This window comes from Synchiropus splendidus, chromosome 5 (assembly GCF_027744825.2).
Source record: "Synchiropus splendidus isolate RoL2022-P1 chromosome 5, RoL_Sspl_1.0, whole genome shotgun sequence".
NCBI classification, from domain to species: domain Eukaryota; kingdom Metazoa; phylum Chordata; class Actinopteri; order Syngnathiformes; family Callionymidae; genus Synchiropus; species Synchiropus splendidus.
The window spans coordinates 16672972-16686003 of record NC_071338.1 but is presented as its reverse complement, the minus strand read 5'-3'; the positions used below and the strand labels follow the sequence as shown (position 1 = coordinate 16686003).

Genomic DNA, 13032 nt, shown 5'->3' with positions numbered 1-13032 from the left:
AATGATTCAAAGATGGTGTTGGTAGCCTTTGTTCTATGAACTTGCTTGACCCATTTTTTCTTTTATTTTTCAAGAAGACCACATTAGATAATTTCACGCAGCATATTTATGTCTAGTCCCAGAACACTGTCACAGACCCTTATAAGCCTATATGTGGAGGTTTCATGTCAGACACAAATATTTACCTTGATAGATGCAGACAGCTTATTAGATGCGTGACAGCCTTTAAAAAGGTTAGTTACCTGTTACAGTCAACATGCAGCAGAAGGTGTGAGGAGCTGATAGTGAGAGCGATTTTGTGCCACTGGCCATCGGCGAGACGGTACGGGAAGGACTCAGATCGAGGCTTGCCTTTGAAGCGGTAGTGGTAACGAATCTCCTCTCTCACCCCGCTGCTCTCCAGCTCAAAGTAACTGCAGGAAAAGAGGGGAAGTCAGACGTCAGACACATTGCACAGAGGACAAGTTCACAATTTTGAAATAAGAGCTGCAATTCAGTAAGTTAGTTTGTTCTTGTCAAGGGGAATGTCATAGCACACAAGTGTTATGAAGTTTGGTTCAATAAAGGGTTAATGCCTCATACAAACAACAATGTATGACAACCACAAGTATCATAACACCAATAGATCTTTGCCAGGCCGTTCCTTTCCACCTATATTGTGATTTTTTTGTATTTAATTTTATTGCCTCATAGCCCCGATATTGTTGACCCAACTTGAATCATTGAAATAACAAAAATGATTTTTTTTTAGAATTTGAAATATCATTGACTGCAAAAAGCTCGATCTCACAGCAGGCGGCAATAGCATAGCAGGAGAAGCTAGTGATACCAGTGCAGCAACGCTGTGCAAGTGAAGGACAAAACCATACATCGACATGAAACTACGAAATGCCACCAATATCAAATCTACTTCCAACCAAGCTGAATTAAATTCATTTGATTTTCAGGATTTTCCTTTACAAACAAACAAAAGCGGCAAATTACATAAACCCCACCAAAAAAATATCAGGTTCAATGAACTGGAGGATTTTAAGAGAATTTCTATTTAAAAAAATAATAATAGTAATAGTAATGATAACTACAAAAAAGTAAAGTATAAAATTGGCATAAAGATGTGAAATAGTAGAATAAGCAGAGGTTCATGTTACATTCAATATTTGGATATTTCAACTTTTCTAAGGCCAAGTTTAACAGCCATATTCCAACCTATGTTCAGGTATGATTCACAGGTATCAACATCCACATTCGGTAAATTCCAAATTTTAATCCACATCTTCAGCAGTGGAGAATTAGTCAGGAACAGCCACAGAGCACCTCAGATCATGTCCATACTGCATAAAATAATGACACTTTCTGTCAGGATGTGACAAAGCCCAGAAACTATGTCCTCATTTCTCCTGTTCCACCTCCTTTAAATAATCTAATATTTATATGAACGCTCATTAGCCAACAGCAAAGGCAATTATATATGTGAAAACAACTGAACATCCAATGTCCGCCACCTAATTCTGCAGATGTCACTTCTCCGCCAGTGCAATTATAACGGCAAACAGTCGTTTGCTAACCCAGTCTAGAAACAAATATAACCAACTCCATCTCATTATCAGCTGACATTTGAAATCCATCTACACAAAAAGGCTAAGTGAAGGAGCTGCTCAGCCTTTGAAAACTTCAATTGATCTCTTGCCAGCCTTCATCTAAAGTGAGAGCCATCTCTCAGTTTTGGAAGCCCCGGTGAAACTGGTGAAGACATTTCAGCTCCCCCTTTGCTGCTAATGTCCCAGGGACAGGGTCAAACTTATGCTGTTGAAGGGAATCACAGCTATTCAACAACAGCATGCATATTAACATAGTGCGATTAGACTCTTGTTAGAATGTCAATCAGGGGAATGTGCATAAATATTCACCCTCAAACTGAAACGATTGAGTTGTATCAAAAAAGACAGCAACTCTATCAGCTGGACATCATAGTTATTTGAGACTGATGTGAGTGTTCCATCTGCGTATAGAGTTCATGCTACAACCAGCCGTTAAAAACAGGAATTGAGGGAAATGGATACTGGGGTAGAGTCCATGACATGATGGGACACGCACAGAGAGACCCCAAGTGGTGCTCACGCACCAGTCCTTTTAACTCTTTTTGGTTGCATGATAAAAGATAAAGCAACCCTCCAATCATTTGAAGCATTAAATTTAAATGTCTCAGACTGGCTGTCAAAGGGTTAACTTTCACTTCATAGTGATATTTGATAATCACAGGGCCAATGACAAGGCACATCACAACACAACAAGCTGTAAATGTTGCATATGGACGGAATATATTTGTCAGAATAGCTATCTTTAAGTTGGTTATTTCGATGACAACAACATAATGTGTTTGCGATGGTGGGCTTTTTTTCTGGCTTGAGCACCAGTCCCCCCTAAAATGCTAGGCATCTCTATCCTGGTCAGACCCAACAGAGGGGAGAACACTCACTTGTGGGGTTTTTTGGTAATGTTTCTTATATAATTTATAGAAGTGTATTTTGAAAATTGCAATCATTAATACTGTTAACGTACATTCCGGACTTTCGAGTGGTGCACCCAGCTTAAAAATGCATGAGGATCGCGTCTAAACTACAGCAGTTTTGAACACGGGGTCCAGCATCAAGACTGACTCATGAAACAAATTCGGCAAGGTTCTGAACTTGAATCATGAACACCTCACTTCTTTTATTTACATTAAAGCACTCAAGATGCGCTGTTTTCGCCAGGGTGTATACCACAGCTGCTTCTCGTCTCTGCTCGTCTCTCCAGGAGATCGGCTCTGTTAGCAGAGCTGCGGACACACAAGTGAAAACAGTGCATTTTGAGCACTTTTAGGTCAATAAAACAACCATGAAATCATTGGTTTTGAGAGACGGACTCAATATTTTGGCAGCATGATGCTCTTTAGCCTATAAAACTGCATATATTAGCTGGGTCATTGTATAACCTGCTGAGTTCAGAGCGTGAGAAAAAAATAAAAAATCACACCACCACTCGCTATAAAAATATGTTTACATTTTATAAAAGGAGATTTGGTCAGTCTGGTCTTTATTCCAGTACCACCGATGGTGGAAAGAGAACAATGAACCATAAACTTCATAAGAACCACAAAAGGTTACGTAAACATACCCTAACATGTCCTAATTTGTCAATTCAACTTTGTGACCACACCATAGGTCCATACGTGAATTGTAATTACATATAAATGAAAAAGCAGCACAAGCAGGTGTGACCAGGGATCAGACAGTGTTTATCTGCAAGCCCTCAAATCTTCCTCCCCATATTAAAAGCTGCCCATCAACCAAACGCTGCAGGCTTCCTACATAATGAAGCAATTACGGCTGAGAAAATTAACGTGCAGCAAATATTGTACATCGTTGAATCACAAAAGAAACAAGTGAGGCAGAGGACTGCTTTCCCTCGCAGGCATAATGGGGAAACTTTTGTTGACACAACCAGTCTGAACATCATGGCTGCGGAATGAAATGAGGGCGTCATCTCCATGATGCTGCAGGAGACTGAAATACTGAAGAAGACTTTAAACTGAGCAAAGAGGAAAAGAGGAAGAGCTCTCCAGCATTGTCTCTTTTGCTGATGGAAGCCTCCTCTGGGCTTTAGAGAGGCATCAATTTAATTAATGAGCAGACACACTGCTACAGTGATTTGACTCATGAAATAATCATCAGAGACATTAACGCCACTTCAGCATAAGCGCTAAGTTTATAGGACATTTAGGGGTAGCCGCTATACAGTCCCGAGATAACTGATGAAAGGAACAAGCCGTGTGTTCGCGTCTATTCCAAGCAGATGTCTCATCATAGATATTGAACATGACAAACAGCTTTTTCTTCACAGTCAAGACAGCAAGTAAACTTTTTTAAGTCGCTTTCTGCACATTTTTATACTGGTTAAAATGATAAATACATAAATAAATAATAATAATAATAAATAATGAAAAAAATATATATACAGAGAGATTTCCATATGTAGATATAGACATGTTAGACTTCCCACTGACTAACACACTTCACAAGCAAAATTCAACATAAAAAAAAAAAAAATCCACTGATGTGAGAGCTGACTCTGGGGATAGAAAAGGGGACCACAGAAATATTCATTACACATTCTTGTGTGCTCGGATGTGCGCAGAAAAATCAACTGTCAGAACTGATGTGTGTTTCACAGACTCCTCTTGTTTAGACGCTATGAGACAGGCTAGTGAGGGATCCAGTCAGCAGAGCTCCGACATGCGACTCAAAGCTATAACCTAGATCAGGCCAGGCCAACCCGTGGCTCCCGAGCCACACGCGGCTCTTTTCCCAGTTTCATGCGGCTCTTCACCAAACTTTGTCATTCCCTAAACTAAAGGTATGGCATGTGTTTCACCTGTTATTCATTGTCCTTACATATTGGTAGGATGTGGCTCTTTTCAGCAACAAAGTAAAACAATGTGGCTCTTAGCCTCTGACTGGTTGGCCAACCCTGACCTAGGCCAATATGGTTGGCCACCGAACAACCAGACAAAAGCATGTGGGTTCTGCAGTCATATTCAAACAAATGCATGTGCAACATTGCTAAATGCATCAGAGAATCAAACTTCCAACTTTCAAAAAGCCTCTGTGTGAGTGAGCTCACACAGAGGCTTTTTGAATGTTTTGCTTTGCTGCTTGAATGTAATCTGTGATATTATGTTCATGATTATCTTTACAACAATATTTTTTCAGTCTGTGGTTTCCCCAATCTTATTGGCTGTGTAACAGTAGTTTGAATGGAAAAAAACAAATAACTAATAAGCAACCTGAGATGACATATTGAAACACATATGCAATTGAAAGGAAGGATCAAGGTTTGAAAACCGACCGCTAAATGCAAATAAAATATGTTCAGCAGATTACTGCTATACTGACCAGCTGTCATCAATGAGGTACATGTTTGCACACTTAAGACAAAGACACTGTCTCGTGAATAACCCTTAGGCATCCCCACAAAAATGGTGGGCATTGTGAATTGAAGTAGGTTTCTCATGAGTGTTGACAGCTCCGGGAACACGCTGCAGAGGTGACAAGTGGGCTTCATCAAAATGCACTGGGGCCATCTACAAGTGAAAGAATGGCTGCCAAAGAGTGGCGGGCGTCTACCACATCATCCTGTCATTTTGCTTCACACAAGGTGTCATGCAGCTGCTTTATGGAGGGCAGCTGACAGCCCATTATCTTCTCAATAAGGGGGTCACGCTGGTTGTTGTCAGTGAATGTAGAGGAGGCAAACTATGCAGGTCACCTACTCAGTCATGCTTTGAATTCGACTGACAAGGACGCAGTAAACGGTGAATTTAACTTTTGGATTCAACGTCACAAACGTCACACTGTATTCTGACACAGTAAACAAGCACACATGATTCTGCATAGAAGCTGTCGCACCAGTTAAATCCAAGAAAAAAAAGAAACAATTCAATTGAAATATATGGATGAAAAAGTCTGAGACTGAAAAATATATGAATTAACAACAAATGTAAAACATGACAGGTATGTTACAGCAGAATTCTAATCAACGCTACAACACAAGCTGATTCATAATTTACCCAGGTCAGAAAGTGTGATGAAATTCATTCATTCATGTGAAGGATTCTGGAGTCAATTCCAGCTACTTGAGGAGAAATATAGAGGTCGCCAGTCCATCTCAGGGTTCTCCCCAGTGCTTTAACAGCGTTGGGGGCCCATACTCTGGGATTTTAGTCTTTCATTTCCCAAACATGCTTTGTCACTTCAGTCCTTCAAACCAGGTCACTTACTGTATGTGTGAAATAGAAATATTAATATGAATAAGTGGCGCAAAGGTGAGCATACTCTACTAGAGAAGTTGCGTAGGCAGGCAGGGAGGCATCGGCAGATTATATAGAGATGAACGTAGCTTGGAACAAGATGATTCTTCAGACCAGAACCTAGTGATTATCTTCATGCATATTTAACCCAGACGGTTCATCAACCTTTCTAAACATGCCATAATAAATACAGTAAAATTAACCTTTTTATTCAAAATGAAAAAATGTATCCATCGTTCCATGCTTTGCCATAAACTACAAAATGAGTCAGCAACAGCAGCTAATTTCATTTCCAACTGAGAGGATTTCAATGACTGTCCAACATTTATTTTAAAGAGGACAGGACTTGAGGAGGTGGAATATGTGGGGGACAAACCAGTCAACCATTGAAATTGATAGTAATTATTTTAGGAATATTTAATGGCAAACAGAAATATTTCTGTATATGTATATATGTATATGATATGTCACAAAATAAAAGTCGCAATCAAATCACCACTGTCTTGTAAAGCCGAAGGTCATATTGCATGACAAAAATAAACTTTCATATTAAACAATACCAATGAAGGTGTTCATAAAAGTTAGCTCTTTAGTCATGGATGGTGGTCTGTGTTGTATGTGATCCATTTCGGAGTCCTTCATATCGTGATATGAGGCTTTAAGATATTTAGGCTGGGAGGTTGGCAACTTTGTGACGTTAATGATCATTTCCAAAACACTGATATGACACATTTTTAAGACAGAGGTGCCTCATTTGACCTCAACTTTGGACTCTTTTAAACTAGTATTGAGATTCAATATTAGACATTCTTTTACCCCTCCGACAAAAATTAAACACGACTGCTTGCAGTTAGTAAAAGAATGTCAAAATAATCTTCAAAAATGAAAACATCTTAAAAGGACATGTAAACTCAAATAGTGATGTTGCTTCACTGAAATAAAAGTGTAAAAATTGTTCAGAGATGGAAGTGTAATTATCAACTCTATCTGAGCTGAACTTTAAGTGAATCTTTGGTCATCTTGAAAACTAAACCATGCGAGAAAATGAAAAAAAAAAAAAAAAGATTCAGCACTGGAGTCTAAGAACTTTAGGACTGCTGAAGTTAAGTAGCCACACACCTAGCGAGGGCACGCCAGACAGGTTGACTCACATCTCTCCATCTGACCAAAACCAATGTTAGATCTCAGCTCTGCATCGCTCTCAGACCTGTCATGCGTTCCAATCCACCCTCTCCCCCTCTTCTTTAAAACAACCATCTCTCTTGTCCATATGCTCCATGGCTGCTTTATTTTCTCCTCGTTCTTTCCTTCTTCCCTCTGCTCCACTACAGCTTGGTTTTCTTTTCTTGCCAACCGCTTAATGATTAACCGCCTGCCCAGAGAGGCCAGATTTCTCGAGGCTCCTGCCTCAAAAATTTCCTTGCTTCACTTACTAATCTACAGATCCGCTGTGCAGTTCTGCTGACGTGGGATCTCAAGTCAGAGGCAAGACAATGTAATGCCGCCTGTCTCACCGTAGTTGTCTGTGTATGTCAAACCATGTGATGTGTTCCACTAGTATGTCAAAAATATCTGAAAGCCATAAACCTCTCCATTCAAGATTGTTCTGTTTTCAAGGAAATCTCAGTTAGACGTTTTCTGGTTTTAGATTACTTTGTGAATGCCAGGATGAAGAAAGGCATTCTCTAAATATTCAACTCATAAATTATGCATGTATGCGTGCATGAACGGAAACGGATGGACGGAAAGACAAATAAAAAAAAAACAGAAATTCGGGAAAACACTGTGTATAAAAATTTAATGACCATTTCAAATTGTTCTCCATGCAATTTTATGCACTGACACGGACACTGACACTGAGTGGTACCATTGGTTGAGTAGGGCTGACCTGATATAGCAGACTGATTTTTTTCAATTCATCAATCTGCTAGGAAATTCTACACATCTATCTGAAAGTGTGTGGTTAAATCAGTTAACCACAGAATTCTTAAGCATCAAAACAAAGTGCTTGGTCTCTTTTTGTCTTGCTGTAATGTCGTCTTGTCTTGCTCTTTTTGACAAGGCTGTAGTCAGCATTCACCATTCCTGACAGTAAACAATGCAGTCGTGATAACATGCCGACTTATATAAAACAGGATTCTTTTATCTAGCAGCAAAACTCTGTTTTCCAAATGTATGGGGGCATTTGTCGACTGCTCTTGTGTTTTCACACTCTATCTGAGATCAAATTGTCGCAGAGAATAATCCTGCCAGTGCACTGCTGGAATCAGAACTCGAGGTGAGCGGGCCAAACATAACCTCACCACACAGGGAGTACGCATAGTTCAACTTCCTACTTCTGACATTTACACAAAAATCCAATCAATTGTCAGACCAGAAATGAAAAGAAAAAGTGCCCTTAAAGAAACATGGTTCCTTTTTCTATTTTCTATTGTACTTACCTGCCTACACCAGCAGCTGAGCCAATTTCCAAAGGGACATGACACAGTTGTAAAATTAAGATCATAAACAGCTATCACATGATTGAGTCCTTTTGGCAGGCATTCCACAATATAAATAAGGCGGGGTGAGCCACAAAATGCTCCCGTTTCATGTTCATTTATATAACAGAATAGCCTCAAAATAAGATATATTACAATACCAACAATGATCAACAAGTCATAAGTAATAAAAGTAGCTAATAACAAAAGTTCTTTTAAAAAATGTTCAGTTTGAATCTTGAACAACACTTCCATTTCATTTCCTGAAGAAGTCTTTCTGAATAGGCTCTGACATAAAAAAATGAAATAAATGAAATATGAGCAGAATGGCAAGAAACTTTTTTAAAAGAGGCACTGTTATGTTTTCCATGTTTTAATAGTCATCTACAGTGGTAGTAAAATGAAGCGTCACCTTAGCATATAGAGACCACACAATGTATTGTGCTTTACCCAATTTGTTCAGAGGCTTAAGATAAGCACATTCACAGAGTCCACTGAAAGGGTCGACCAAATCGATGATGCACAGCATTTTTCATGGGACCTCAAATGCACTATACCTCTACTACAGACACAATGGAGTGACTTTCTCATTGCAATTATATATTTCCCGGAGAGATAACAAAGCATGTCTTTGGCTGTGAGGGGGAGGGCCGTATATTTGCTTTTCCTGAAGACCCTGCAACTAAGGCTCCATGGATTAAGTTAATTTATAAGAGGGCAGCGAATGCAGTGAATATTTGACAGTGTAGGAAGAGCTGCCACTACATTGCAGGTTTTGCAGAGAGCCACTTGCGGTCAATCAAAGAGCTGGTCCAAAGACTGGATCAGGACTTATACATGTATATGCTGGAATCTGAGAATCCATTCTCCGCATGAGCCTGTGTCCGAAGTGAATACAAAAAAAAATTGCCTTGCCACATATTGAAACTCCAATAAATGAATAAAACCTCATGCTCTCCACAACAAGAAAGTTTTTTTTTAATTAAAAAGTTTGTTTTAGGTGCTCTTAATGTGTCTATAACTAATACAGCAAAAAGTAAAAAGAACATTTTGAGCAAGGCAGCATAATGTAATATTTTACTCGATATAACTTGGTAAATACAGACTTTCCACATTTCATTTGAAGCAAAGTTTATGAAGGCCTACCTAAAGATGAACGGGTCCATCACTTTTGAAAACTTCTCTTCACTTTGGAGACAGAAAACTGCAAGCGCTTAGAAGAGCGAGTTGCAGACTTGCCGAGTGATAATGAGCAGCAGGATGTTTTGAGCTCATAGGTGTGGAAAGGAGACAGACCAATCTTTGTTCACCACAAAGATACTGCCAGATGCTAACAAGAAGTGCACAGTGGAAACCAGAAAATTGCTGGCTTTGCAGACTGTATTCTTCTGTAGTTTTTCAGCCACCCGGAGCTGCAATAAACCTTCAATTCTAGAGTGCTGCAAAGGGGAATTCAAATAGAAGTGTCTTGCATTTGCTAGGAACGTTTGAATTCAAAGGATGTTTCCCGTTAGAGGTTGGACCGAGAGGAGGATGTGGGGTGAGACTAATAATATCGTATTGGGAGACAGCAACTGAAAAGGCAATCGGGAAGAGGAATAGTGCCATTTGTGCTTTGGGAGAAATGAAAAGTATTGAAGAGCAGCCTGTCCATCCAGCTGAATGGGACCACTATGTGTCAAGAGGAATGAAGAGGGCACAATGGTGGGTTCTAATATGACCACCAGGTTCTGGAGTTATGGGTTCAAAAGAAATCCCTGGCATTTTACTCCAGGCCCAGTCCACCCACGCCCCCCGAAAAACTTGGCGAAACGGCTAGTCACACGTGCAAACACCCACGGCCTTTATTTTTTGCAGCAAAACTCATGGTCCAAAGGTAAATTGTACTCATTTATCTACAGTGAGACATAGTTGTGTGAGCTGTTCTATCAGATATGGGTCATTACTCTTCAGGAAACGAAGAGAACGCAACGTATATCAAATACTGGGGGAATTGTTGATCATGGCCAATTACTGGAACAAATATGAGTGGAAATTTGATTCATTATCAAAGCTAATTAATTCTTTTAAATGGCTGCTGTTGGGGTTGAGAGAAAAGCTGAGATATCTTGCTTGTTCATTATAACACACAAAATGCTGTTTATGGAATTAAAGATTGAAGGTACGTTTGAGACTCCACTGTTAACAGCAAGCAAAGGTTTGCAGCAAGCAGGCATGTAGCTAGGAGGGCGTCTGCAAAACATGAAAAAATTGAGGCCTGATTCTCGACCGTAGCTTGGCCGCCAGGTGCCATATACCAGCCAAGCTACGGTCGAGAATCAGGCCTCAATGTTTTCATGTTTTGCTGACGCCCCGACGCCCTACTAGATAGAAGCCTGGGAGCAAGCAACTGGGATGTTAAATGATGTGCCTAGAGTACCTAAAGGGGAAATTTTGCCACAAATAAGTGCTATTCTATGCCTCATGTATCAATCAAACACAAGTCTTGCGACTCACGAGACGTGGATATTTCACCTGAAAACAAATACACTATGTCACCCACAATGGCAAAGCCACGGCATGAAAATCTGAATTTTTTTTCAGATCTAAATCTGTGAAATTACCAGGGAGAAAAAGTCTTTTCATGGAAACCGGTACTACAGCACTACGATTAGGGCACAATAGGGCATTAATGATCTGAAATTTGGGTTGTCCTAGAGAAAGAAATTGGGCATCCAGTGTCCCCAGGACACCCTGACACCTTTGCAGCTAAAAGCCTGCTTGACTACTGCATCAATTGTAAAAAACTTCTCCTGCCTAAACTCTCCGCTGCATGTGCCAAGTACCCTCGCAAACAACCCTCCGAGTTATGGGAGGGACACTGAAGTCTTCCAAGTGTTAAGGCCTGGTCAGTTGGTCAGTGGGAAATTATTTCTGTTCTGACGCAAAATGTAAAACACAACCGAATTCATGAGTGACATAAACTAAAGCAGGGGTTAAAAATAATGGTGCACCGATTTTACCATTTTATGACAGCGGTTGCAGAGTTTAGAGATACTGGGTTTTTTTTTCCAATTTCTGTGTTGTAGCTGAAATTCCCACATCTTTTTAGTAAAGAAGTATAATAAATTGCACCACATGAAAAGGAGCAATATTTTGCAAATAGAAATCTTCTGTTTACTCCCTTCACAGAGAAGAAAGTGGGTGGGTTGCTTTACAAAGGGGACTGTGGTTTTCTGAGGACACATTCAGTCATTTTTTGTTGCATACAATATATAATTGAAAATGACCATACAGTATCTGTACTGCATATTAACATAAACAATCAGTGGTCCAGTTTCATATTTCCATCCAATCATGATTATGTTAATACTCATATTGGCACCGATGAATCAGTCAACCGACTGATCGTTGTGCACCTAGTTAGAGACCCTTTTCAAACTGCGAGCTACTTTAAAGGTACTAGTGACCCATATGATCATTAGGTAAACATATTTGAAATAACAAAAATACATGTTTTATCTTAAATTACGCCTAATAAAAGATCAGTATTCACAGAAAAAAAATAATAATAATAGATCCAGGTCCCTGGCTTTTTAGTTTTAAAATGTTGAGTCTGGTCAATTGTGATTCTAATGGGAAGGAAATACACAAGAGAGAAAGAAAAAAATCACTGGTGATGACAACATCCTAAAGGTAAAAATATCAAACTCCAAAACCGAATGGTGGATTTAGCATGGTGATGCAAAAGACGCAAGCAACTAGCATGTCAAATGACGCGCCAAAAAGAGCACAGACAAAAGAGGTGGAGCTGTTTACTTAAGAGTTGTGCCTCCTGTAATCTGTGTGACGATACCAACCGCAGTTAAGACAAAAGGTCGGGAAATGAGGATAAGAAAAGGGAGCGTGTACCCGAGGGTCACCTTGAGAGCACAGCAGGGACTCACAGCCTGAGAACACATCTCTGTGTTGACAGGTGAAAATGTGAGAAAACATGGACAAGTCATAGACATATCGAAATCTTTTTTGTGTCCAATCTAGAGAACTGAAGTGATTGTATCCATCATTGCTTCTGATTACACTTTTTTGTTTTTTGCAGCCTTCATACACAAGAACAATTTGAATTGCTTCTTTCTGGCATAAAGATAGCCTAGAAAGCCTTAATATAAGATATGAATTTAATAAAATGAATTCAGCAAAAGGGAAACAAACTTCTGCATCGAACGCAATGCAGCTCTTTAGTTTGAATCATTAAATATAGTTCAAGTTTCAGGAGCAGCAAAGCAAAGTTGGATTTATCTCATTCTTGTATGTGTAAAAAATGTTTTAATATGTTTTTTGCCCATTAAAACAAATGCTCTACTCTTTCACACAAGAGAATTTGTGTGTGGATGCAAGTGAGAATCAATATTTATTGCCCTTTTCAAAACAGACTTGGAGATTGTTTCAGTTCTTGCTGCCAATCACGCCTGACTTATTATTTTTTATATTTGCAGCACCATAAAACATATTCAACACAATCAAATGGTCGTCTAGGGCAGTTCATTTTCCTAATTAGATATTGTTGCACAACACAACCCCCAATGTGATAAATACAAGTGTTTGCAATGTTGTTTTCATGACAAGCTACTCTATGGGTGTGTAATATATAAATAATAAAATAGCATAACAGTAGAAGAACAGAATTATTCAGCAAAACGTTTCTAGCGTTGCTCAGTCAAAACA

At 39.4% G+C, this 13032-nt stretch overlaps 1 protein-coding gene across 2 annotated transcripts in view; it reads right to left on the bottom strand.

Annotated features, from left to right (window-relative positions):
- LOC128758749 (protein kinase C-binding protein NELL1-like) overlaps window positions 1-13032 on the bottom strand; it is a 172131-nt gene that overhangs the window by 126942 nt on the left and 32157 nt on the right. For both annotated transcript variants that reach the window (XM_053865039.1, XM_053865041.1), the window contains exon 4: window positions 243-413. In XM_053865039.1, coding sequence (XP_053721014.1) covers window positions 243-413 — 171 coding nt within the window. The remainder of the gene's footprint in view (window positions 1-242; window positions 414-13032) is intronic.